We start from the raw sequence: 27846 nt of genomic DNA on the forward strand, positions 1-27846 counted from the left end.
CGCCTATCATGTCTCTCAGACAAAGACCACCCAACTTTTTCATACATGATGCAATCATTAGTGCTATAAACATCAGCTGTAATAAACCTAAGAGCAGAATGATGAACAGTATCCAAGGGCTTAAGAGTGGAGGCAGAGGCATGCCTATAAATCACATCACCATAATCCATGACAGAGAGAAAAATAGCTTCAACAATACTTTTCCTACAAAGCATAGGAAATATACACTACAGTATATTCATAATTCCAACAGATCAGTGCTTGAGACAATTTTATCATACAATCTTCATTCTTTTTGACCCTGAAAAGTTTGTTTCTCTTACTCTATATTCCTTGTCTTTGAAGCAGTTAGCAGTTCAGCAGATGTCAAAACCTACCAGTAGCACCCTCTTCCTGCAGCATTGAGCTTTTGAGAAATACCGGAGACCATGCAAATAAATAAAGGGATAAAGAAAATTTGATGGTATTCTGAGAAACCTTCACAACTTATGTGTTATGTACTAACACACAAGAGTTAACTATTTCAAACCAGCCAAACTGCTATTAGCATACAGGTTGGACATCAACAAAATGTCCTTTTCATTGTTGCTATATTGATAGTAAGAACACAGTAAGAAATGCACCTGGTTCATCATATTGCAATTTATTTGATAGATTGCGCTGAACACATCCACTTTAACAGGTCCAGTACTATAGCCAATGTTTCTGATGTCAAACTCTAATTCTTTTCTGTAAAATTATTTTGTAGCTACACTGGAAAAACCTTTTCTAAATGTTACTTTATGCAACCTCGCTTGTGATACAGTAGCAAGTTATCTGTGCCAGATACTCACAACAATATCATAAAGAAAATATGAAAAGAGGCCATAACTATGTTGTCTGAAAATTTGTAGTTGTATGGTCCTGAGCTTATTACATCTGTCACAGATGTTCAGAAGAAACCAAGTCAATCCAGGTGCTTAAATGGCAACTTAAGAACAAAGTGTGAAAGCCCTATTGACTACTGTGAGTAAACAAATTGCATTGGGCTGCTTGGACCCTCTCATATTTGCTTGCAAGTCTAGTTACAATTATCATTGCATTGCATCATTAAATAAATGATTAATACAAGTTATTTAAATGTATGCCTAAATAAAAGCCCTTGTATTGCCTGTAGACCACCCAGAAATTACTCCTAAACTGTGAACAAACAAACACATACACACACATATACAAGTAGTCTATTTCATATAGCAATGACAACAACAAACAGAATTGGTTTTGAAATATTTTTGTCTTTCATTTTTAATATGAGAGTAGAAACAAATCATTTTGTAATCTTACTATCCAGTCTCTGAATAGTTTTCGAAGATTGTGATAATCGTAAGACTGTCCAGTGAGTTTAGGTTTATTCTCTTCAAAAATATTACAAGAAAGTGTTTTTTTGTCTCCTCTCCAGTAGAAAACATGTCATTGAAACAGGATTACATTAAATTGGAGAATATTAGAAAGAGGTGAACCACTGTCTGTGACATTAAGTACAAAATGTCAAGGAAGTTAGCCTCTATTAGCCTCTTAGCTACATTCATTGTAAACTTCAGAGGTGAGAGATGAGCAGATTTTAATTTCGTAACAAAGGACATATAACACACTACCCTTTTAAGCTGCAACCCTGTTTGTCTACAGAGATGAAAATCCTTGGCTTCATTAAAAATCTCCCTCTCTGACTGACATTAAAAGCTCCCCATAGGGTCATTAAATTTGTCCCTTACAGGAAACCATACAGGAAGCAGGAACTGACACAAAAGTGTGTTTGCTAAAACTTGTACTACTTTTGGGTTTTGCCATTACTGGCTAAAGCATAGTGAACTGAATGGTAGTAAACATTTATTCATCATCATCGTCATCATCATCATCGTCATCATCATCATCATCATCGTCGTCGTCGTCATCATCGTCATCATCATCATCGTCGTCGTCATCATCGTCATCATCGTCGTCGTCGTCATCGTGATCATCATCATCGTTGTCATCATCACCATCGTCCTCCTCCTCATCATCATCATCTGGGTCAATCTTTCCAGACAGAACATCCTCAACCCACTGCTCCAGCTCGTCAGCTGTGGGCATGTCATCTTGGTCATCCATCTCCAGCCACACGCTGTCAGCCTGGAACAGAAATATTTAGTGTGAGGGCAAAATTATTTCCATTACTGTAAAATATCTAAAAGCCTCTATAACACTTTCCAGTTTTGCACTGTTTCTAAGCTCTTTACTGTCATAAAATTTCATTTAAAAGACCAAAACTAACAATTAATTGATTCTACAAACAAGTATTGTCTATATAGCCAAAACCTGATACAGTATAGCTCTCTGTGCCATAAAGCTCCATTGTTAAATCCACACAAATGAGCCACAAGTTTTCACTGGGATACATGTTCTTTCATGACGCATAACACAAGCACTGTTGTTTATTTTGATTCAAGCCCACGTATACTGTCCTGCTGATGAAATTACACATTAGAGCACCAAGTGTGTACTAATCTACTGCTTAAAGTAATCCCCAACAAATGCACTATTTACTCCTGAGTAACTTTTGCTAAAAACTACAGTGCCCAGTTGTTTTAAGGAATTAGTGAGCATTTTTCAAAAATTAACCTGTATATTTGTGACCCATTTTTAAAGATTTACATAGGAACAAATGGACTTAGGGCTGAGATCCATAGACGGGCTAGTAAACACATTGCTGGTATTTTCATGGGATTTGTTGACAATAAGAAAACTACAGAACAATGCCAGCCTCATACTTTAAACAAATTTTGATTGCAGCCTAAACTGCTGGTGTTTTTTTTTTTCAATCATCTTTTTATTCTTTGCCTGGGATGCTAGGGATGAGAAGGGTTGCTTACATCTTCAACATCAACCACACCAATCTGAGGAGAAGAGAGGTCAATGCGGAAGGTCTTCTCCCAGTATGGAACCAGCTGAAAATAAGATAAAATCAGGTTAGGATTTAATGTGCCATTACTATCATGGAAAAAAAATATTTTAAAAGTGGAAGAAAAGTAAACTATTATTTCTAATAATTGCCCACTAGCTGATATATGGTTTTATGGGAAGTATTTGTACCAGGGGGAAATCGTCAGGGTCGATCCAGATGATGCTGAGGTTAGGGTTATCTGTGTTCTCACGTGCCACCTCCTTCAGGATTTCCAGGAACTCAAAACCATCTGGGAAAAAGTTCAAATGTCAGGTACAGTGGTAGGCTAGGTAAACTGGACTACTAGCAATTAGACTACTAGTAAATATTTACCTGGGTCATCTTCCTCAGCAAAGGCAACGATATGCTCTCCATCAATGTCATCCTCCTGTCAACACAAAAAAGGGCAAGAAATATTAGTTTTATTGGGTAAAAATAAAAAAATATTTAACTCCAGAGAAATTTCAGACTTCTTACCCAGATCTCATACATGCTGTGAGGCTCAAGTTTCCTCAGAGTTGGCCTGAAACATTAAAAGAAATGAAAATTAAACTGTAAGATGATGGAGCCATTTTGATTGTCCAGTAGTGATACTCAATAAACATAAGGCTTAAGTGAGATGTATGATGAACCTCAGTCATCATACCTCAGTGAAAAAATAGGTTGCTAATAATTATCTTCAAAAACAACTCATGATAATATGTGATTATTAGCATTAGATTATGTTAATTATATGGCCTAAAAAGGACTTATAGGTCATCATGGATGTGTTTCAGCTAATGTTATTTTAGTATAATATCTCACAGAGTCTCACCTGTCATGCTGTTCAATGTATTCAACAAGCTCAGCCTCAGTGTAGGGCTTTCCTGGAATGGTAACGGATTCCTCCATGAATGGCTCGTAGAAGTCAACTTCATTAATCTTAAGCTTCAGTTTCTTGGCGATCTGAAATAATATGAAGAGAAATAAAACCTTTGTTTGCTAGCCTTTTTCCAACTGAGAAAACAATATCCACCCAAACCACATGCACAACACTGATATTTGGAACATTTTGTGAGATTTGTACTTAAGCAAACACAGACTTACAGTATACACTACATTGTCTATTGACAAGACATTATCAGGACATCTAATATGGATTAGTAATACATTCTGCAAAATACAATCTCAACATATTCAGTTTTATTGTAGCTTACTTGAGATGACTAATGCAATCTTAACATTTCAATTAAATGTCTATGTTGTTACAAGCCCATGAAATCTCTTTGCCCTCCTCTGATATACAGCTTTCATCCAACTCGAGAACATAAGTTTACATTTTGTGTACACAATTCCGCACAAATACTGAACAAACAATTTAAACCTTGGGGTCAAATGTGGCATAGAATTTGACGAAGGGGTGGAACTCCTCAGCAGCATCATCGTACTCAATGTAGTCTGGTGGAGATAAACAATAAAAAGATTTTTCAGCCGATAACAGCAATTTCCTAGCATAACAAGTTCATTTTAAGAGTGATTGATTGGTCAATTTGAAGCTCTGGGGTCAACCTACGAGCAGATTTCTCGCTCTTGAAATAACCGACCAGCTTGATGACCTCATCGATGTTGTGGAAACCCTTGAGCTCACGCTCGTTGTCAATGATCTCCACGGGCTCTTCAATCACCTGACAAGATAGGAGCAAACATATGATGACTATTTCATAGAGTTATCATAATGATTGTGATGTTTCATCTAGGTGACATAATTTTCACAGTATTTTGAAGCAGACCTAAGGCAGTCTGCTTTAATTAAAACAAGTATGCTCAATACGTCTATCTTGTGTACAATTTCTACTTGCCATTGACCATAAAAGACTTACATCATAGAGGAACTCAACCAGAGTGTCAGAAGCCAGCTCTCCATCGTACTCAATGATCTCATTGTCGGCAAAGATATAGATGCTCTCTACCTCATCCAGACCTGGTGAGAGAAATGTGTTTCAACCAACAAGCTACTTAACATTTGGCTGTTGTCATTCCACTTTTATAGCAGAAAGATTGCATGAAGACAATGTAATTTTTATGCATACTGTTTGCCAAATTGCAGTGGTAGAAAAAAGCCTTTTATGTTTGAAAGCACAATTGCCAGTTATGGTTGATAATAGGTCCCAAAATCACTATAATAATTATGATTTGCTGCATGCTTGCTGCACCATCTTGCAATGTTGCATACTATCTAAGAGAAACTCTTTGGTAAAGTATTGTTAATCAGCTTACTGTAGATTTTTAAATTCACTATGGCAAATGTAAATCTAGTAAGCAATATTTGCAAGATAGATGCACGATTGGAAGTATTTTGATAGCAATTGCTATAGGTACTTTTAAATACATATATTTACTGGCTTATATAACCTGCTGCCATTATTAGCTATCACTGGTGTCTGTAAAGCAACTAGGTTTTATTTAAGTTGTTGTACGGCACTGCAACCGTGTGCATGTGTATAATTCTTTTATAAATACATCACAGGCCTGCTAAAATATCATGCACAAAAAAAACCCAACAATATCCCCCCCCAAAAAACACTGAAATATCTTGATAAAAAAATCATATATAAGCATCCAGACTTACATGTTAATAAGAGTAAATATTTGCAAAAATAAATCTAGAGTCACAGAGCTTTCTATTTTGGTGTCTGCCTAGAAAAACTACTGTAAGTGTATAATAAAAAATGAACTGGAGTATAAGCATAAATATGTCCATGCTGTAAAGTGTATGTTATGTGTGTGTGTGTGTGTGTGTGTGTGTGTGTGTGTGTGTGTGTGTGTTTTGTTTCTGGGGTTTTTTTTTTGTTTTTTTACCCACAATGAGTACTGACATGTTTGTTCATGTCCACACACACAATCTTGTTGTCCATTTGACTTTAACTTATGCGTTTTGGTTTTTCCACATTTAGTTTATAGCAGCTGTGATATCTTTGCTTAACACTTGAGGGCAGAATTGTCTCATGTATTCTCTGTACTCAGCCATGCTTTACTGCAGTTTGAATCCCATATTTACACAGACATTTTTGTAATTTATTGCTATTTACCAGATTTTTTCACTTAATTATTGCATTATAATTATGTCCATCTTTTGTTCTGTCAATTAGTTATTAATTCATTCATTAGTGACCATGGAGTAACACTGGACAGGTGTAGGTTTAAGTTCAACTGTATTAAAAAAGCCTCTCTGAATCAAGTCCCACCGCACAAATGCTACTCTAAATTAGCAGATTAAATTCCTATTTTTTGTCTTTGCTGACTAAATGGCTAAATGGAATGCAAACCTGATCAATAAATCATCAGGTGCCAAACACAAAACTTTAAAAATTGCAAAGAAGAATGGACCCATAACCCCTGTTCTCCATGTTGATGATATGAGTTAAAACAGTCATGGTTTATTAATGTCCATGTTAATAACTGGAATAAAGATTACTTGTAAAACCTGCAGAATTTACTGAATAAGTTATGAGATTTGTCGCACTTCATCAGCTAAATTTAGTAGAAACATGAGGAAAGAGACCACTTACTCAACCAAAGATTTTTTTTTTGCTGATGTTATCATTGACAATTAGGCCAATGTTTTCACCAGCAAGGTCTCAAGCTTACCAAGCTTCTTGGCAACAGCACTGTCCTTCTTTTCGTCCACCAGGCCAAATCCAATGTCCTCATCATCAAGATCATCAAGAACTTGGGCTGCAAGCTGGATAGAGAGAGAGGTGAGGGAGTTGTTGCAAGAGGGGGAAGAGAGGAAGATGGAGAGAAAGTTGTATTTAGCGTCATATGAGAGCTGATTCTATCTCTGACTGATCTTAGCGATTCACTTCTATAATAGACATTTCCTAATCTCTGAGCTCCATTAAAAACATACATCCAGTTAAATTTACATGAGTAAACCCATGGCATTCCATCTCAATTTCAAGGCCTTAAAAGCAAAAGCTTTGGATTGCTGCCTTGCACTTTCTAAATCTGAGTGAAACCGAAACCAACAATTGACAGCCCTCATGGCTGGCGTGAGAGGAGCATGGGCAGCAGAGTTTCCAGAAGAACAAGAGGGGCAGAACTTGAGCCAACTATGTCGAGGGGAAGAGATGCCGCAACAGGTGTGGCGGAAAGGAGAGGAGCTTACAATTTGCGAAAGTAAAGCTGCTGCATACATACACAAACTCATACTGTAAATATACAGAGTTAAGCATACATTTGTGTTCTTATATCTCTCTTTCTGTCAACGCAGTAATAAATTGTATTTCTCAAAATTGTATACAAATCCCCATTATACCATTTTTTAATCATTTTTTAATGTTATATGCTTATTTGTACTCCATTTTATCACTCTGTCACTCAATTTAGCACTTGCAGCATTATTGCCCCGTTAAACTTGAGGTTGCTCTCAGTCCAGAGTAAGTTAAAAATGTTATGTAGCAGCTTGCAAAGCAGCATTGCAAAATTGATGACATTCATAAGCTGCTAAATGCCCCAAAGCACCAGCACAAATAGCTTATACATGTCCTATGTTGCTCTTCACAGGCAATGTTTAATGCCATCCATTGTTCCGGCCTTCAGAGTCCAGACACATTACCTCATGATTGGACCCAGGGCCAATTTTTCTCTAATCTGGTTAGGAACATTGCCTAAATCAACTAAATCAAGATAATTGCCATGTAACAGCTAATGGGAAGGGTTCCACTCAGGCTGAGGTTTATTTTATTTAAAAAGATCAGTTCACCAAAATTACAAAAATAAAGAAAGAAAAAAAGGTTGCACTTTATTTAATGGTGCACGAACAAGACATAATAAGTTGTACTTTGTATCAAATTAGACAAAAACTAGAAATAATATGTTCTTTATTAGGCAGTAAACAAGCACAGTTGTGCCCTAATTAAACACCATACACCTAAATTATGCTATACTTAGAAATCACATATAATGCTGTATTAGACCCAAAATCTACTATATTTAGACACTATTATACCACATAATACTCTAATTGGAAACCAAATAGGAGATCCTAATACACTATTTTACAAGATCAAAGTCTAATTAGAAATCAGATACAATGTCATATTAGATCCAAAATATCACAGCAAACACTGTTTGGACGACGACGTCGTGTCTCCGGCCAAAAACAGTTCCAGTTGGACGCCAAAAACAGCAACATGCACATGTATCACAAATCATGAAACTCAAGTCAAATTGATTTTTAGCGAATGTCTGCACATATTTGGAATACAGATATGCATGTGTAAATGTCAAATTCTCCCTCTAATGAATATCAGGTCTGGTCCAATTTTGCTTTAAAAACTGATGTGAGCAGACGGTCACAGAGTGTCGTCCTTTCCACGTTCAATAAAGGTCGACCTGGGCCTGACTTCAAAAACACTTCAAATACTTCTCAAAGTTTCACTGTGCAACACATCTATGGGTGTTTTGTTTTCATATTTTGCATACAAAAACTTTGTTTTATTCATAATTGGTCGAGAGCAGATTGTCCTATAGGACAGCCCTCTCCCCATAGAATCAATGTCATTGGGCATTATACGTTTTTATAAGCCTCATATTATCCTCAGATAAACTCATCACTTACATTGAAAGCGCATTTGGAGGGGATCTTCTAATAGCCAGTATGAACAGGAGGAAAGATTACAGCGAGCAAAATCTGTTTCATTGTTCATTTGGGAAGCTGACCATTGTTTTAAGATAGACTTCAAAAAATTGTGAATCTATCCTTTAAAGGCATACTATGCAGGATTTTCCTTTCCTTCCCTAGACTCCCCTCTAAGTCATCACTTATGACCCACTAGAAGGATGTGGCAGTGTATGTGTCTACAGAAACTCTGCCTTCTGTCTTTATTTTCTTATTTTCTTATTATTTTGCTGTGTTCAGGATGTTTCTAGGCATCAACCTTTGAGGTCAGGGCTCTATAAAAATGTGACAATCACATTACGTCGCTGTGTTTTTTAATGTGTTTCAGTGTCTCCCCTGCTTCTCCGTCTCTCTCCTCTGCTGTGTACAGAGTGCTGCTGTGTGCTGCTCCTTTGCTGTCTGTGTTTGTTTGACTGAGGGCGGGGCTGAGCTCCACACACACACAAATGCAGAGCAGAGAGGCCACAGTGGACAGGATGAAGCATGCACTTCAACTGCATTCACACAAAATCCGGCAATGTGGCACCTTCCTGCAGGGTTGTGCGGAGGAGCGGGTTTCTGAGTCACTTTGTTCCCGCAACCACTGTTTCATTTTCTAGCTTGCTCGACTATCACTGCTCTCTCTCTCTCTCTCTCTGTCTTTCTCTCTCGCTCATTGAGCTGGGAAGGAGTGGCCAACTTTGAGTGCTGTGTTTACAAACAGCAAACAACAAATCATACATAGTATGCCTTTAAGATATCGGTTTCATGTGACTTCTAGTTGCACCCCAATACAGCAGAAGTGACATAAATTTATCCAACTGACCTTGCTGTTCACTGTTTTCATTGGGACTATTTAACAAGTTGAGAGCAGTTCCAATTAAAATGGTTCTTCATTGGGTTTTTCAAATTTAGTCTTTCAGCACAAATTTGAGCAGCACAAATAAAATGCAATTCACTTTCATTGAATTGGGTGATGGCAGAAATTGCAGAGACAGATACCTCAAAACCTTAGCACTAAAAACAAAAACCAAGGCACCACTAGTAGCAAGTCAGTTTTTTGGTGATTTTGAGTGAAGCGACCCTTTGTGATGTTTAACGATTAAATGGATGATTGGGTGGAAGGATGGACAGATGGATAGACATGTTAATGTTTGATTAATAGATTAGATGGAAGCATTTTTTAAAGAATTTTCCTTACTGTTCTCTCTCACAAGTAATCTCAACTAAAATCAGCTTGCTATGGCACAAAAAAGTACAGTTGAGAAATAAAGTAAAACTGGCACAGCCCAAGCTGCTGCTGCTGCTGCTGCTGGACTTTGAAAGCAGTCCAGTCTCCGGTGGTCTGTTGTTTCTTCATGTAATTTCATCTTTTTTTAAACTAAATCGCAGTCAAGGAGAGGAAGAGAACAATCAGCAGATACTGCAGCAGCGGAAGAAATCTGAGTTTTTGCAGCCCAGCTTTAGAGAAACAACAGGCAGACCCGAAACATACCTGTACAAAAATTGCTGCTTGACTTGTGATCAACTGCAAGAAGAGGTAACGCTTTAGGGCATAGCACAATAGTCACAGCCTCCAGGTTTACAACAAATCGGAGTGGCCTTCACAGGAGAAAGAATAGGTGCAAACTTAAACACTGAGATTGTACTTGACTGATTAATTAAAGCCCCATTCATACGCAGGACTATCATTACCTCAGGACCTCATATGAATTGTAACAACTGCAGCTGGTTGGCTGTGATCTTAATCTCAAGCAAATCTGCCATATACTTAACTTGGAAATTAAGAATTCCACCACAGAGTACCCACCATCTTTGACAAGCACAAAGGTCATCTGACAAAATTTTAGATGACCTCAATAATCTGGGGTCTTTTTTATGATTATCAAATAGGTATCCTTGTTTTTTCTACATGTATTCCCATCCTCCACACTTCTTTTTCTTTGAACAGAGATAATAGAAAGGTCTTGGGGGCACTAATACTTTATATTTCATTTCCATTGTATCTAAATTCAGTAACACAGTACTGGAGATCAATTTCTACAACACATGAGGTCCTGAGGTAATGCTAGATGAGTGTGAATGGGTCTTAACACATGAAATCAAACAATGAATGAATCATTTTGATTGTAGTGTGCACAAGTGATTGCATAATTAGATGCCTATGATTTTTTTTCTCAACCACTGCCACCTGGAAGCAGAGGAACACAATCTTTGAAAAACCTTTAATTAATGGATTGAGTAAAATTATAAACTTTATTGTTTACCATCACTACAGAATTTCAAGTCAGAGCTTTTTTTGATTGATAAGATTGATTGATAAGTTAAAATTTTCTCTCATAGATCTATCACACCAAGTCCAAAACAATTCCCCAAAGCTCATCCTATATCCCCCTCTCCGTTACCATAGGCCATGGCCATATTAGTAACTCTGGGGTATTTTTAAGAGAGGTGAAGTTGTTGGGTGAGAAGCGAGGCAGGGAGTCCCAAAGCTATAAAAGGGCTTGTAAGAAAGTATGCTGAGGAGCAGAAAAGAAGGCTGAGATCCGTTACATATAGAAATGGGTGTGGAAAGGGGAGGAGAAGAGGCAAGCAGTGGCTGCTGATGAATGGACAAACACCTGACACGCATGTTAAGACTTATGCACATCCATCATCTCCTCCAATCGTTTTTCAGCATTTTAAATCTGTTCTGGTTGTCCTTCTCATGATCGCCTCCTTTTTTTTCCCTCTCTTTGCATCAATCTGGGTATATTGTCACAACCTAGTCTCCTGACACTCCTCATCTGTTCCCTTGCCATCACCCGACCCATCCAGCAGTCCGAGTGCATGAGTGTATGCAAGAGGAGAGGAGAGGTCAGCGGCGTAATCGCTTGGCTCCGTCTCCCCGATGCCCAGTCACTGTCAGCTTGTCAGGTGACACAAGATGAGGGCAGAGTGCCACGGTGAGTTGTCAAAAACGTGCTCTGGGTTCCCGCTGCACTTGGCCGAGGCACCAAATGATGAGCTAGGAGAGGGCGGCAGGTTCGCTTGGCAGCAGGGGGTCACATTTCTTGTAATAAAGCTGCCCACATGCTTACTCTACACCGCTCTATGCAAGTCAGCCCATATTTTAGTTACTTTGGATTAAGTGGACTTGAGTGACAGGTGTTGTTGCTACAGAGTAGACACATTTGTATAAAAGGCATTAAGAGTGCATATATTTTTAATAGGGAATGTCTGTGTCTGATTAGTCTTGTCTTTGCTGGATAGGATGGAGGCTGGAACTGACTCTGTCTTAAAGTAACACTTCACTGAAAACCTATGTTTTGAGCATCAAGCACTCAACCCTGTTAGCTTGAATATTTCAAAAATGTGTAGCTTGCTCCTTTGTGTAGGATATTCATCTTTCAAAACCTTTACAATGGCTTTCAATGCTAACCCACTTAATACATAGCTACCATTTGCCACCAGCATGTTTATTTGTTCATATCTGTTGTTTGTGACCAATGTAAGGGTACATAGTTGTTCACATTCAAAGCCATATTGTAGTTGGTGAAGTATTCTGCACTGCTCCATAGCACAAGGGGACAATTTTACATTTGGTAGCATTTTATTGGGTTGTTGATTGATAATGATTCTCTAACTCTTTCACTAGGTGTGGAGATTTCTGGTTTTCAAAAGTCACTAAATGGCCCAATTTCAAGATGTTTTCCTTCTCTTCCCAAACAATTTGGCAACTGCACAACAATGTGCAATACCGGAAATCAGATGGCTTTGCAGGGCAATTCAGATATTTAAAAAATGACTTACAAATGAAATATAAATGTCAAAGCAGGCCTGTATTCTCAGAAATATCTACCTGCCATCCAGCCATTCATGCAGAAAATCCATCCACGCATTCATCCATCATCTATGTATTTTCTACACCTGTTAACCCTGACTCCTGCTGGAGTTTAGCATGTATGGAAAGCAGGGTACACTTCACTCTGGGCAGGTTATAAGCTCATCACAGTTTTAACTTTAATCAATAGATTACCACTTCAAGACATGATTCTGTTGGGTCACTGCAGAGGTTACATAAGAGGATGTAACCTTTGGACATTAAGCTGATTGCAAATAGAAGTGGATGCAAATCAGACACTTCTTGTCATTTAAAATAACCTCTGATAGAGTAATTTTCCAACTCACCACCAACAGCCTCAAATCTTGCTGCTTTTATGTTAAAGAGAAACACTGAGGTTTTTTATTTGACTTCAATGTGTCGGTAGCTGCAGTCTTTGAAATTATTTTAGTATGTTTGCATCAGTGCCAGCAGATCTGGTAGTATTTGTGTTTTTCCTCTCTATATAAACCTTATTCCAAGAGAGACAGCACACTACTTGACAGAAGCCTTCATTTATCCATCCACTCAACAGTTTCCATCAGTCTATTTCTTTCCCTTCGCTTTCATTGCTCTACACCTGAGCCTCTGACTCAGACTGGATCTCTTTGTTTGGTTGCTCCTAAGTAGGCCGTGTGTGTTTCTTAAGTGAACGACTGAGCAGTCGATGAGTCACGCGTTTCTATGTGTGTGTCACCTTATGATGAAAGTCACTCAGTGAGAACTCAAGGGGATACAAACACATACACTCAACATGTATTCTAGCTGCCAGCTGCAGAGAAACAGCTAGCTTAGTTGTCGGCTTGGTTGTTATCTCTTAAAAGGGGTATTAATATTTGTGTCTAAAAATTCAGAGCTGAGAAGGAGAGTGCATGTACATTTATGTGCTTAAAGATACTGCATAAAGTATGTATATGCAAGCCAGTATCCTAGGAATTGCATCTATATTGGACGATTGACCCTTGACTTGTCTCCAGTCACAGACCTGCAATAAACAATCAAGTTTCTATTAACTGTAACTACAATCTTTTCCTAACCCTTAACCAAGTGCTGGAGTTGCCTAACCCTAGAGTAACATTGAGTAATGTTCTTACTAATGTCAAAATGCAGTATTTTACATTATTGTTAAGGCTTATAATTTCTGGTCTTTAAGATCAGTAGATCAGTTTAAACCAATTTTCACCCTAATTTTATGGGAAGAGAAAGATTTACACTTGGATTTTTGTATAATTGATTTCTTTTTTTTAATTGATTTACATCCATTTTTAACTATCAAAAACATAAATTTCTGCCTTTTTTAACACAAACACAAAGAACCTTAATAATTGTCAATTATTTTCCCAAAACAGAATGTGATGTTCCAGACATCCATTTATATCTGTACATATGGCATAAAGATTAACTTGCAGAAATTTGAAGCCTGTTTGAGTTGTATGCAACTTTGTTATTTGGTTATTAGATAGCCTATACTGTTGTATGGTAACAGAATTAAGTGCAGATTCTGAACCGTATTACCATTTAACAATAAAGGGATTTTGGCAAAATATATAATATATAGTAAGAAGACACAATGTTCATTGTGATGGATCAGAGTATCTGACTGAGCAACTGATTTTTATACTGAAATTAACATAGTAGAAACAAATGGCTTCATGGCAGGAAAAGCTTTTAAAAATATAAAACCCTACAGTTAGATTTGGAGTGGGTTCACCAGCAAAATGGGCTACAACAAACAAAAACGCTATTATGGTACTTTAACTCGTAGCCCATGCACAAACTATTACTCAACAAAAAAAGCAGCAAAATCACAGAATCATATTTCTCAAATTATCTCAAACATCTGGTCTGGTACACCCCCCCCCCCAAAAATGCTGAGTCTGTAAAATGAAGGAAAGAGGTTTTCAAAGCAGCAAGATTTCCCGTCTTCCTGTATAAGCTGGTGTCCTGGGATCTGTGCAAAATTAGAAGTTCAGCTTGCTTTTCCCCCCCAGCCAGATAGTAAATTAGTAATGGCTGCTGTAACACATCAGGACGTTCTACATCAGGCTGTTACATAACACTGCGCTGGGGTGGTCATGAAAGATTCAGATACAACAGCGTATAAAAAAACATACACTGACTTGCCACCAGCTAGTGTAACTGTATAGTTTGGAAGGAGCCGATCCCGGATTTTGTACAGAAATAAAAAACGCTCCAATGTGTTTTTAGAGGCCGTAAATCTAAAGGAAATCTCATCCTCTGATTCTTTTAACTCAAAGTTTACTATTTTCACTTTTTTTTAATAGCACAACATGGTCTCATGGGAAATATGATGAAACAATACAAGGCTTTTAGAAATCTCACAGGCACACAAGCTGATTCACTACAACAAATTGTAAGGGCATAAGTGTTTGGGACCATCTGTGAATGACTCACTTCAACAGCAATGAGCCGCATTACAAACATGTCACATAACAATCTTAGCTAATAAACTAAGAATCCTTCCTGCATTTGTCAAGCTTGTTTTGGTGAGTTACATAAAAGCCTGCAGGTGTTTAATACAGCAAACTTTTTAGATGGCGTTATTTAGATTTGACCTGCCAATCTTAAAGTCTCCTGAATGTTTTCCATTTTGTGATGTTTGATCTTCACTGTGCAGACTGATATATGTGCAGAGTTTGACACTAGATGACTGTTTTCACATTCAGTTGCTGAAAATGGGAAGTTTCTTTGTGCTCGCCGAAAATCTGAGTTTAAGGGGTGAGCCTATGGGCGTGATTTTTGACATCACAGCAAGTTTAAAGCCAGTCGTGGTCCAGTGTGCAACTTACACAAGTGTGACGTGGAAACTTGAAGCCTGCAGCACACAAAGTCTGAGAATGGACTTCAGTGAAGTCAGAGACACCTTTTTCCAGTAGTTAAACTTATGAAATTAACAGCATTTTAGCATATTAATCAATTTTGGATTTTTTTTTTAATGCAGGAGAAGCAGTAGATGTAGTTTGAAGGATTTTAATTTGCCATATGAGACACATCTTGTTTTTATTTATAGTAGTATTTTTATATATGTTACACCATGATCTTTAAGAGCATATTCACAGATGAATTAAATTTAAATGGGATACTTAATGTTCTAATCAAAAATAGACTTTTTCACAACAGACATTTCTACTAGCTGTATCAAAACAATCACAGGTGCAAGTAATAACATTAATTAACAGCCATCATTAATGTTATTAATTCCACTTGTGCCTTTTCTTCCATGAGATGTGAAAATATCTGCCAGGTTTGTTTTCATTTACATTTGTCAAAATAGCTGCTATGACCGCTAAAATACATATTTAGTGTTTAGCTCCACCAAGTTGTAACTTGACTAATTAAATAATTCTCCTCCTCCTTGGGCATTTTAAATTATATCTGCATTGGACGTATTGAGCAGTGTCATCAGGTAACCTAGAATAAAAATCATAATGCTTAAATTCTCAAGCTGTACATGCCAACCATTATAGATATTATCATTGCAATTAATGGGAAGAAAATGGGATCACTACTGTACATTACTATAAATAACATGATGAAATAATGTACCAAGAAGCAGATGTGCTCACTCGCGCATGGTGATGTAAAATACTTATGCTGTCTATTCTCAGCACTATCTTCAGGTCCAGCACTTTGTGGAATGAAGATGTAAGTCAGGGTTTCAACGTAAAAAAAAAAAAAAAAAAAAAAATCCATGTTTAAATTTTTCATGATGTACCTTGATCCCCTGCATTTCCTTGACATTTTTCTCTCATGAATTAGTGATATAGTACATTCCCTGATACATATAATGGAGAAGGGGGAAAATCTGCAGAGAACATTCAGGAGAAAAAAAGCAAAAAAAAAATTTATGTATATGTAATGATCCTTTCCATTTCCATTTTGCAACTTTATCACCACCTTAAATAAGTGATTCAAACAGCAGCCAGTTTCAAGTTTTTACATCTGCTTAATTTCCATCTCTATTTATGCATTGCATAATGCCGCTGTCAGTAACGACATCTTCCCCACTCCAGAGGGAGGGACACATTCATTGAAGAGTTAACTCACTTCTACATTCAAAAAGTGGAGACAGGGTGGATTAATGGATCAGAGGCAGAGCTACATGACTTATACTGGCGCTTCAACAGGGCTTTTGGGATTTGGGAAGAATCTTTTTGGGCTCCTCCCAAGAAAAAAAAAAAGAGTGAATAAGCTGATTTCTGCCTGTATTCTCAAATGCAATATGAAATTATGTTTGCAGTTCGTTTTTTGGATGTTACTGTCGTCCCTCAGGGGTTCTAACGTAAAGACACTTAGTCAGGTTTGAGGTTGGAGGGGTGGCGGTAAGGGGTTAAATTTAGCATGACAGAAACAGCGTGCAGGCTGTTCGCCATGCACCATGCGGAATATTTTGTCCAGTTGCTGGGAGCTGCTGACAGGTCCCTCACTGAGCTGCAAAGTCTATGGACACATAAAACCTCACATTAGCTCATATAGCAAAAATATGGATAATCTGTGTAGCAGAAACACTCTGTTTTGCAGGTCTTTATGTTGTGTCTTGTCATTAATACTATATAATTTCTTGAGTATTTCTATTTGACAATCAATTTTCATGTTTAAGTCCAAGAATTTTGCTTTGCTCTGATATGATTTATTCTTATTTATATTATATGTTGCATTGACACTGTATATCCTATTATCTCTTCCTGCATGGCTCAATTTCCCTAGGGTTATAATAAAAGTTTTACATAATTGGATCTAGTTTTCAAGAGTTTAAAGGGCTAAAAAAAAAAAAAGGTTAAATAACATGCAATAAAAATAACACAATTAAATGTAATTATAAGGAGGGTAGATGTTCACAGGCCTGGCTCAGGAAAGTGAGCAGTACAGCTACAGTGACTATAAAAAGTTGGACGTTTCCATGATTTATTATCTTGCAAGACTGAACTAAAATAGATTTAATGTGGCTTGTTTGACACAAATGAGCAGAAAAAGATCATTTAATGTCAAACTACAAAGTGATCTAAATTCATTACGGAAATAAAATTGGCAGGAAATACAAAGTTGAGTCTGTGGTATCTAAATATTCCCTATAGGGGGTGAAATGTATGCATTTAATTTGGTAAAATAGAGTTAGTTACAGTAATATTGTACACTCCTCTATTGCAGCAACACTTAACATTCAGTGCAGTCGACAGCTGCTCGATGGAGCACGAGCGATGATAAAGCCATTAAGTGTTTTTACCAAACTAGATTGCAGATGTGCAGATGTGCTCTGTGGAGGCTGCATGAAAATTCAGAGAGCAGTTTGCTTCCACTATCATTATATTCTCAAATAAATGTTACAGAATCGTACAAAATATGCCTCAGAAAAGATAGAGAGAGGATGGTAGAAACTCCTGGTAGAGTTTCGGCACAATAAATCAGCCTGAGAACTGCACCTCATCATATTCACTCTGCACAAAACACCTCTCCTGAATAGGCAAAAAATATCCATGTATCATATTATACTGTATATCCTCAGGTCATATACATTACTTACCACACAAATGCACAGTCATGTCTGTGACTGATGAGATACTGTATGTATTTCTGTTTAGAAAGGCAGAGAGGGAAGGGAGGTAAATGTAGAAAACAACATTTGAGATAGTTTAGCGCCATCTAATAAAGCATTTAACACTTCTCGGATGATCTAGAGATACAGTTTCAACAACAGCTAAGACCATTGAAATCAATCGGCAAAAGCTCCTATTATTAATCCTCTACAAACAACAGGTGGGTTTTGACATGGAAGAAACTTAACGACCCAGAAAGCCAATCTGGTCGGTAAACAAACATCTTCATTCCCATCAACGCTGATGAGATGTCATCAGAGAATTACACCAAGGACACTTTATCTAAACATAACTCCTGTCACATTTAATGGCATCACATCTCCTCTTTCACACTGTTAATTGTAGGATCGTGCGAGGAAGGTAAGAAGAGCTCCCTCAAGACACGATGTTGCTCTCATACAACTTGACAGCGGTGTCACTTAACGGAGGGAAATGTTAAGTATGTGCTACTTGAATGAAGAAATGTGACTTTTTATCAAATAATTTAGTTGTAAATTTGAACCATCTGTGAAAATGGCTCAGATGTTGTCAAATTAGCTAAAAACCCTCATATAGAGGGCGAATTGAGCCTCTCACTGCTCAACATAGTGGTTTGGATACTAGACCCTGAGACCATCATTGGAGTATCAGCAACTTAACACCAGTAATCCCCTTCTTGATGCTTAGGTGCTCAACTGAGGAGGATGAGGAGCTCTTTAAGATATTGGACAAACTCAAAGTATATCCTGGAAGAAATGAAAAGGCTTCAAGCTAATCTTAGGTTCATGAGGTAAAAGGGCCATTGAGACTAGTCCGGTCTGAGATAACTTGAGGTAATGAGATCCAACCTTACTTATACATTCTGGATGTGGGGTGTCAATGTCTATCGCTTAGTATCAGTGTCAGCAATACTTATATGGCTGCGTGTCAAGTTCACAGGTCGTTGCTTGTCAGGTTCACGGACACACTTGGAAAAACGGGAGTTCATACTGACCCCAATTTAGCGGAATTACGCTTCACACTGTAACCTTCATATCACACTGTCCGCTGAGAATTGCAAAGCCTGGTTATTTTGTTCTCGGTTTACAGTAGCAGAGTGAAGCCTGTGAAGAGCTTGACAGTTACAGCAGCTGCTTACATAAGCCAACTGACCATTCGTTAAAACCCACCACCCTTACTCGCAGCTCTTAGATACTTCTGAAACAACTGGTCCTTGATTTCAGAAAGAGGTAGACAAAAGCAGGTTTCTCATTTCTAGATGGTGATTGTTGACTTTGTTGGCTGAAGTGAAAACTGCAAACTGGTTTTAGCAATATGTCAATTTTAAATCCTTCACCAAGCATCTGTCCTGCATTGGCAAAGGGTCAGTCAGTCATTGATACAAATCGCTGGATCAAACAAAATGTACAAAATGTGTAAATTTGGGTCAATATAGGTCCAACAGAATACTGGGTTAGTGTTACCACCCAAGACAAGGGGTTGTTTTTACCCAGTGTCAGTGTGATTTTCTATATTACTGTTGGGTTATTTACCTTAAATGAAATATGGTATGGTTGCAAACTGCTATAATTGACTTTGGCTGTTTTTAAACTTATACGTCACCATTTGTTACTGATTGTTTTGATTGTATATTATTGTGCTTTTCAATTGTATATTTAAATATGTGACCATTTAGAGCTATACTTTTAGCTTATTGTGTCTAACACTTGGTCACATAACCGTATTCTAGTTGTGGGAAAGAACCTAACAGTAATATAAAAAATAATACTAATACAAGGTCAAAACAATAGATTGATGCTGGGTAACCCCAGTATTGTATGACAGTGATTTTTTGTGTGTACACACAGAGCACCAGAGTACCATTCTGAACTGAAATATTCAATATTTGAAATTAATATAAAGGTACTGGTATCTTAAGCCGGTCACTTATACAATGAGTGATATTTTAGGGCAATATTTTTGAGGGAGGTATCACATTTCTAAATATTGTGCATGAGCAATCAACAGTTTAGGGCAAGAAGCGTCTTTATCTTTGTATATCTTTTTGAGAAAAGTTCAATTACTATTACATTTTTAACAAAATCCAGAAGTATTTTTAGTTTCTGTCAAAAAACTTGTAAGCAAAGGTACAATGATAGTGTAAAACTTTAACTCTAACACAAAATTAAGAATCTTTCTTTTTTTAAGAACTATAGAAAAAAATATTCTATGTTGCATACCGGTTTTTAATTCTGGACTCAAGATTTAACTACATTTAAGTTCAGTGTTTTGATTTTATTTATGCTAGAAGAACATTAAACAGTGGTCAAAGCATTGAGAGATTGAGGTGATTCAACAGGCTAAAATAGCACATTCAGTATGAGTCCCCTTCTTTCTTTGTCCCCATCAATACCGTCCACTACCATTAAAAATGTAAGCATGAATTTATTATGCCAGTGAAAGGAGGAGGGCTCCAACAGTCGGTTTGGATAACGGTTACCACAGCAACAGTCTGACCTTTTCCCAGATCGCTCAGTAGATGGAAGGAGATTAGACGAGACAAAGCAGAAGGCTCCTTCAAACTATGAAGAGTCTTCATTATGATACATATTAGACATTATGAGACACATTATGAGTGTTGCCTTGCTATGTGTGCAACTATGTCACCTTTCTCAGTTATTTACCATTATGTTATTTTATCTTGAAACAGACCAGTCAGCTCAGCAGTCTTTTTCTTTTGCTCTTTTCTTACAAGAATACTTTCAGGACCCTGTAATTCTAATCACTCTCTCTGTACCAGGGAGCCTTTGTCGCAATATAATGACCAAGAAATTAAAGCTTTTTCCTCTTATTTTACTGTTCTGTAAATGTCTGTAATCACAGAATATTCTCTTTTATATTGCTTTGGATATGTTCAATAGAAATCGAATTTTAGAATTTGACACATGAATTTGACACATGAGGCTAACTGTGTGTTCAGACAGAACTCAAAATGAATTTTAGACGTGATGCGAAGACACGAGTAAACACACATACGTCAGATCTAAAATTTGCTTCGTAGTCCGTCTGAACACACATTAAGAGTCTACAGCTTTGTTAGCAGCTCTTTAGGCTGAGGCAGAGAGCGGTGCTTTGAGAAATGCTAACATCAGCATGATATCATGCTGAAAGACAAATTGGCTACCATGTTACCATTTTAGTTTGTTAACATGCTAACATTTGCTAATTAGCACTAAATGCAGAGTGCAGCCCAGGCTGATTAGTTTGGTCATAAATTATTGGACCAATTATTATTGTGAATTATGATTTTGTTAAAGTGATTATTATTATTCAATTTTTTAAAAGTTATTAACATGAATGTCTGTACAAAATTTCACAGCAATCCATTTAATATTTATTCAGGTATTCAGTCTGGAGCAAAGTGGTGGACCAGATCAACCAACAGTCTAACCCTAACCCATAGTGCATTGCTAAGAATCATGCATGTTTTCAGCTTTTCAGCCATGTTCTCCACTATATTCACAGCTACCAAATCATATAGCATATCTCCAAACTGCCAGTCTACAAGCAGTCTACAAAGGCGTTGACATAGAGATGAAACGATGCAATGTAGGTAAATGGCTTTTTCGATTTAAAGCAGAAGTCATCTTGACAATTGTGTGAATCATCATTGAGCTGCAGTGAGGTGATGTGACTGTTTTTTAGTTTGTTTCATCTTATTATAGAGCTTTTAACTGCATTTGAAAGCTAACGATTTGGCTAAATCTGGCACCTTTACATCATAATCACATTAATTAACATGCATCGTCCTGATAAATCCTGAAAAAAGGGTGAAGTAGAAGCTGTAACCTGAACATCAGTTTGTATAAATTGTGTTTCTTGTGTTTATGGGAGTTGCAGAGAGAGGAGAATGGTATCAAGGAAAGGATGAATAAGGTGTGGTTACTGCTTTCTGTCCATACAGTTTACTGAATGGCACACAGGGTGCCATAGCAACAGTGTGTGTGTATAGGGGGGGAGAAAGGGGTGGTGTGTTGGTAAAAAAGGGTGGCAAAAAAAAGATCACTGCAATCTGAGCTGTGTGGAGTGCAGTGATTGATGAGTATGGGCATTTGCAGTATGCCAAAGGCCAGAGTTCAAAAAGAGAGGGAGAGAATATGCAGACAAGCCAGAAAGAGACTAATCAGTAATAACATTCTTAAAATTAGATGGGGACCTACATTTTTCAAATGTAGCCCTTATTAGTTTAGTCACAGCCTCTAGCTGAGTCGTTGGTAATTTTACACCTTGCCCGTTAGTCTCTAATCATATCTTTGGATGACTTCTGCTTCATAATATTTAGTCTGAGTCATAATAATGAGAGATATTTGGCAGAGATGCTGCAGGTTAGGTGGGCTTTGACTGAATCATTAGGACTGTCAGATCTATCTTGTGCATCCTCAATTTGTTTCCAGTTCATTTAACAGTTTGCTGTTGTCACATTAAACTCCTGAGATTACTCTCACAGATATTAAATGGGAGTGAATAATTGCATGTGACAACTACTGTATGTTAGACCCTGTTGCTAAGCTATATCTGAAAACCTTCATGCAATTATCACTTTGTCACCTTCAAATCAACAAATGTTATGAGAATTTAGGTACAAGACACCTCATATCTACATTAAAAACATTAAGAAAGTTTTTCTATTCATACAACATGTGCTTCTTCAAGGTTCAACCTACTATCATAAGTTTCTATTTGCAAAGACAGAGTTGACCTGGAGGGAGATATGATCTGACTAAAATGAAATAAACTACAGTTGGTGAAGCCAAAAACAAAATCCCAACATGTCTGTTGAGATTATGTAACTTAGAAAACCGAAAAAGGAGTGTGGTATAGTTGTAGCATGGTGCAGTTGTAAACATTTTATTCATTCATGAGTTGCCTTTTTCAATATGCGTTAGTCCAGAGCATCATCACTGGCTGATTCATTCATGCGTCACAATCCTTGGCTCCTTCACCAGCTGTGTGGCTATCAGCTGACTAGTAATATCCAATCATCTTCGTTCAGGTGTACAGCACAGCCATTATGACCCGACACCTCTCACTGTTACTCTGTCGATGTGCTCAATGCTGTTTGCCACTGCAGCCGCCTCCACCTCCCAAACTTTTTCCAAAAAATCTAACTTTATAGACACTTAAATGTTCAATTCTTAGACCAAGTGTCTCTGACTGAAATTAGATTATTCATTCTTCCAGAAAACTTCACCTGCTTTTCATACAAACTCACACTCAAAAAAATTCAAAATATTGTAGTTCTCCATGTGAACTAACTTTATTTTGGCCAGCATGCAAAGCAGTGCCTCATTTACATTATAAATACAGGCTTTGTCACAATATTTCATTTCCAGTTTTGCAAAAATAAACCAATTTGTCAAACTTTTGGGGGGTCAAAGATAAACTTGGGCTGTCATAGCTATGAGGATACACTGGATCTTATTTCTCACAGACTAAGATGACCCCAGCTGGGGTCAAAGGTGACATTTTGGACATATATGCACACCACATGTCAGCATAAGCTATAGCAGCACATTGAAGACACTACCGGACTTCATGCCATAACATAACGTAGTATGTTACTGCTATCATCATATCTCCATAATGTCACCTTCTCAGAAACAAGGAAAAACCTAGCTTGTAGCTTGTCTTACAAAGTTTTGTAAATCCAACAGGTTTGTCTGTCAAAACTGGACCATGAAATACTTTATTGAAGTTAAAACATAACATCCCACAACATTACAGTTACAAGTTCATTTGATAGCAACAATCTGCTATTTGACAGATGTTTTCATGCATTAAGTGCACATTTACTCCGTGTGGCCCAAAAGGGAAGTGTACTCCTAAATCTGGTATGGTTAGTGTCATGCACCAGGAATTACTTTTGCAAGACATGTATTCGCAAGATATTAAACATGTGCTGATCCTGTGGCACTTATCCCACCATCTAATATGTATATTAAGGCTGTAAAATGCAAAAAAAAAAAAAAAGAAAGAATTCTTGATCACTCTCTTATCTACTTGTTGAAACACCTACAGCAATATTCTGTAGCCTAATTTGCTTAATTGAACTCATTCATGTGCTGGGTATCAAAGAGAAAGCTAATAATTTCAAAAAATGTAATTTATTGTCTTGTCTGTCTGACAGTATCAGTGAAAATTGAGAGAAAAAGTTGCAGGGAAAATATCTTCAAATTGTCAATCTTAGTGTGTCATGAGAAATACTGTATGTATTTAGTTTAGTCACATAACCTGGAACCAAGAGTCGATCCTACTGAATTAAGATACAGCTAAATCATTGTCCCTGACATTATAATTTTATGTAATAAAAAGTAACAAAAATTTACAGTTAGTTGACTCAAAGAAGATACTATACATAATATACATAAGTGACGCATTCTCTCATACAGGTATGGTCTGAGCTTTAAAAAAAGGCAATGAGGATTTTATTCCCTGAGCTCTGCACTTTAATAATTCATACTTCCTGATACATAGGTGGTAATGACCAGCTATTTTAAGCCTCCCCTCTAAGCATCTCTAGTCCTCTCTCTTGATTGGCTGAATGGTCATAATTGGCAGGAGGTCTGTAACAGTGTAGCAGTCCAGCAGGAACCTGCAAGCATCTCTTTCTCAAGCCAAGAAGCAAAACTTGGCAACACTGTTAGGAAATTGATCAGATCCAATGACGTGTGTGTAAATGATGGTTTAGGACTTCAGCCTGGTGTGTAGTAATACAACAGTATTGTGTGTGTGTGTGTCTGTGTGTGTGTGTGTGTGTGTTGCAGATGAAGCCTGAGAGAGCTGACAGAGCAGTGGAAGCAGTAGTTGAGGTGAGATATGGCCCTAAACTCTTTGTCCATCCCAGGAGGGCTTTTAGCCTCTTGCTAGGCATGCAGCACTGTCTCGGGCTATTTACAGAGGTGACTTACAGTATGCAGGCCAGTGTAAGGTACACTGTGCCACTGTAAGAAGACACTGCTGCTCTGGCAGGCAGAGGATCGCTGTGGTGAATACACTGGCTGACAGTGGGGAACCAGGTGCATCGTCTGTGGGCTGGCTGATAAAGAGTCCTTTAGATTTGTTTATCCAGTAAGAGTTTCCAGAACATGCATACTCCTTTTCTACTGTTCACTGATTAGCAGCACTGCCGGGGCAATTTAAGAGTAAGTGGCTCAAAGGCACTTCAGCAAGGATGAAGGAGGAAATACTAATTTATTTTTCCCAGTCTAATTTGCAAGTCTACTTGTCACAAGGCTCCCCTCTATTTACTACTGCTTCTGGTTAACTGGCAGTTAAATTGCTCTGTAAATGATGCAACAATACAACACTGAGGAAGTAAACAATATTAAAGATTGTCTTGGTCTATGACAAAGTATGGCAGCATATTAATGGGTAATAATGGGTCAAGAACTGGATCATTTGAAAATGTTCTGTTCAGTCCATGTGGTCTCTAATTTATTAGCGTACATGGTCATTTGGTCTAATAGGTCATTTGGTCTCTTGTCCACAATAGCCTGATGAATGAGGGCGACTGTGTTTATTGGGTTTGTGTGACATATTGTAGGCCTTGATTCAACTGTCAACTATCAATGAATTACTGATGAAGTAAACTCTGAGGAGTTAGAGTTAGCTAGACGTAGAAGAGAGATTTAACCAATGGAAAGCCAATCTTAGAAATGCACTCTTGCATGGTATTGGTGAGCAATTTCAAACATATTTGTCCAAAATACATTATTGTTTTGGTCTGGTCTGAACCTCCACTGAGATGCTGCTTGAATGCCATGGGGTTGAGGATTTGCACAATAGTCACACATACAAAAAGTGATGCAGACTTAAATGGGTTAGCATGTTTGGTGTAGATGTATGCAAAGACACATCATTTGACTTGGGCTTAACTTTTTGTCTTATTTACTGGGAAACAATAAAGCTCCAAAACAGAGGATTTAAATGCCATGGGAAGGCCCATTGTGCTCTGGCTTTGCATTGGCATTAATAAAATAGATATTACTGTTACATGTGTTGGGCTAAGCCAGCTAGCATTGTGTTGCTAACAGACAACAACCAAAACTACCAAAGCTTCTCAGGTGGAACTCACAGATGTGCCAAGACTTCAGTTATTTGGTGAATACGGCACATTGAAATACTAGTCCTGTAGCAAACAGTTTGGTACAAATATTTGTTAATATACCTATACATGCTAAACATTTAGCCATGTCTAGCCATGGTCCAGTTGGTCCAATCAATCACGCTAAAAATCCCTTCATTTGTCAGACAATAAGTAGATTGTGTTCTTTAGGTCCATTGGGTCAAAACCAGCTAATCCAATCACAACATAATTTAAAACCAGTTACTTTAAAGTTCCCATCATCACATGTACTGTTTGCCTTCCTCCGCACCTGTCAACAGCTGTAATCCTGCTCATCTGAAACTCTAAGTGCAAAAGCCATGACTGTATCCAGGAATCCCCAACTGGACCCCAATTCTCCATCTGAAACCCTTCCCTTCCTTCCCATCTTCCCACTGTGACCCTTCCTCTACATTGGCCACAGATTCATCCAGTGTCATGCTTTGGCGGAGACCCACCTCCAACGCCAGCTCTTCTATCTGAAACTGCTTCATGGCATTGCGGTTTCCATCCACATTTTTGTGGTAGTAGATCACCATCACGTCGTACTTCTTCATGATGGACTTGTAGTTCTTGGCGTTGAGGGCATGAACGCGGTCTCTGCCATCATACTCGGGGATTTCCAAGCCCTTCTCCCCCCAGGACAGGGCCCCCAAGGAGAGGAAGACCCCCAAAAACACCCAGCCCCACTTCATGGCTATTGTCACCTGGTGGTCACGAGAACGCCTCTTCTCAGAGCCTTAACTGTTGACGGTGGGGTAAAAGGGGAAAAAATACACGAGTTTTAACGTTGTCCCTAACGGATATTGGTGTTAAGCAGGGAGAGTTAGGAACAAAGTCCGCTTCCTGTCCCCACCGGCTAGAGAAGAGCAGGTCTGACAGTGACGCCCTGCCTTTAAAAAGAGCTACACGTGGTTTTGCTGATGCCACTGGCTGCAGAAAGGGGGCGGAGCCCTTTTTGGGGACGCAAATCAGTATGTGAGTAGGCGTAACACTGATCCCACTCCTCAAAGAGCTGTGTGCAAGCCAGAGGGGCTGCCAAAAAAGTAGGAGTGAGAGTGAAAAGGAAGGGGAGGGGACTCCTGATCACAGGCCAGAAAAATAGCAAATGGGTGGTACCATGGGAGGAGCCATGCTTAGGTCATACAGCCACCTGTTTGAAGCTGTGGCTATGAAAAGGGACAGTGTTTGTCTTGGGTGTTTTGAGAACTAGAGATACCAGCTCAGTGTCTTGAAGGACTGGAGGTATGGATGGATGTATGATCAGAGCAGGAGGAAAGAGGAGCTCTAAGATGCCATTCCCATATTAAGTTTTGCAGAGGAGCCAGACTCTGGCTAAAAATAAAGCCTCTGCAGGACAACAGTGTGGAGAAGATGGCGTCCACACTGAGGGTCAGAGTGTAGCTCTATAGGCACAGATGGATGGAGAGAAATGGAGACACAGAGTTAAGCACACACTTGTTTGTCCTCTGACACCCATCCAAAGCAAATCCCAGCATGATGTTTGTCTTGGTAAAGTCACAGTGGAATACAAAATCGTTTTTCAGTTTATTAGCTGGTTTTCCTTGCAATAATCGTAAAGTTCAGAATGAAATTACATTCATTTTTTCTCTTAGGTGGACTATAGTTTCTCTAGCCATAAATATG

General features: G+C 38.1%; 1 protein-coding gene across 2 annotated transcripts; it reads right to left on the reverse strand.

Moving 5' to 3' along the window:
* Positions 1–1254: 1254 nt before the first annotated feature.
* On the reverse strand, positions 1255–27092 carry casq1b (calsequestrin 1b). Of its 2 annotated transcripts, XM_067579763.1 has the most exons (12): positions 26658–27092; positions 10096–10128; positions 6587–6680; positions 4819–4919; positions 4512–4623; positions 4323–4396; positions 3774–3904; positions 3437–3482; positions 3293–3347; positions 3109–3209; positions 2889–2963; positions 1255–2148 (listed from the first exon to the last, which is right to left on the reverse strand). In XM_067579763.1, exons 1-12 carry the CDS (start codon positions 26892–26894, stop codon positions 1867–1869), a joined length of 1341 nt encoding a protein of 446 aa, XP_067435864.1. In that variant the 5' UTR covers positions 26895–27092; the 3' UTR covers positions 1255–1866. The 2 variants fall into 2 exon arrangements, with proteins under 2 accessions (XP_067435864.1, XP_067435865.1); XM_067579764.1 differs by lacking the exon at positions 10096–10128 and having other exon boundaries at positions 26658–27091.
* Positions 27093–27846: the final 754 nt, after the last annotated feature.

The sequence above is a fragment of the Thunnus thynnus genome, chromosome 22 (assembly GCF_963924715.1).
Source record: "Thunnus thynnus chromosome 22, fThuThy2.1, whole genome shotgun sequence".
In the NCBI taxonomy this organism is placed as follows: domain Eukaryota; kingdom Metazoa; phylum Chordata; class Actinopteri; order Scombriformes; family Scombridae; genus Thunnus; species Thunnus thynnus.

What these genes read in the sequence shown, in the direction of transcription:
- casq1b (XM_067579763.1), bottom strand. Translation starts at nt 26,894, where the DNA reads ATGAAGTGGGGCTGGGTGTTTTTGGGGGTCTTCCTCTCCTTGGGGGCC. An exon ending in TAGAAGAGCTGGCGTTGGAG is followed by an intron (nt 10,129 to 26,657) that starts GTGGGTCTCCGC and finishes CTCTTCTTGCAG; the next exon opens with TTGATCACAAGTCAAGCAGC. An exon ending in ACAGCATGTATGAGATCTGG is followed by an intron (nt 3,348 to 3,436) that starts GTAAGAAGTCTG and finishes TTGTGTTGACAG; the next exon opens with GAGGATGACATTGATGGAGA.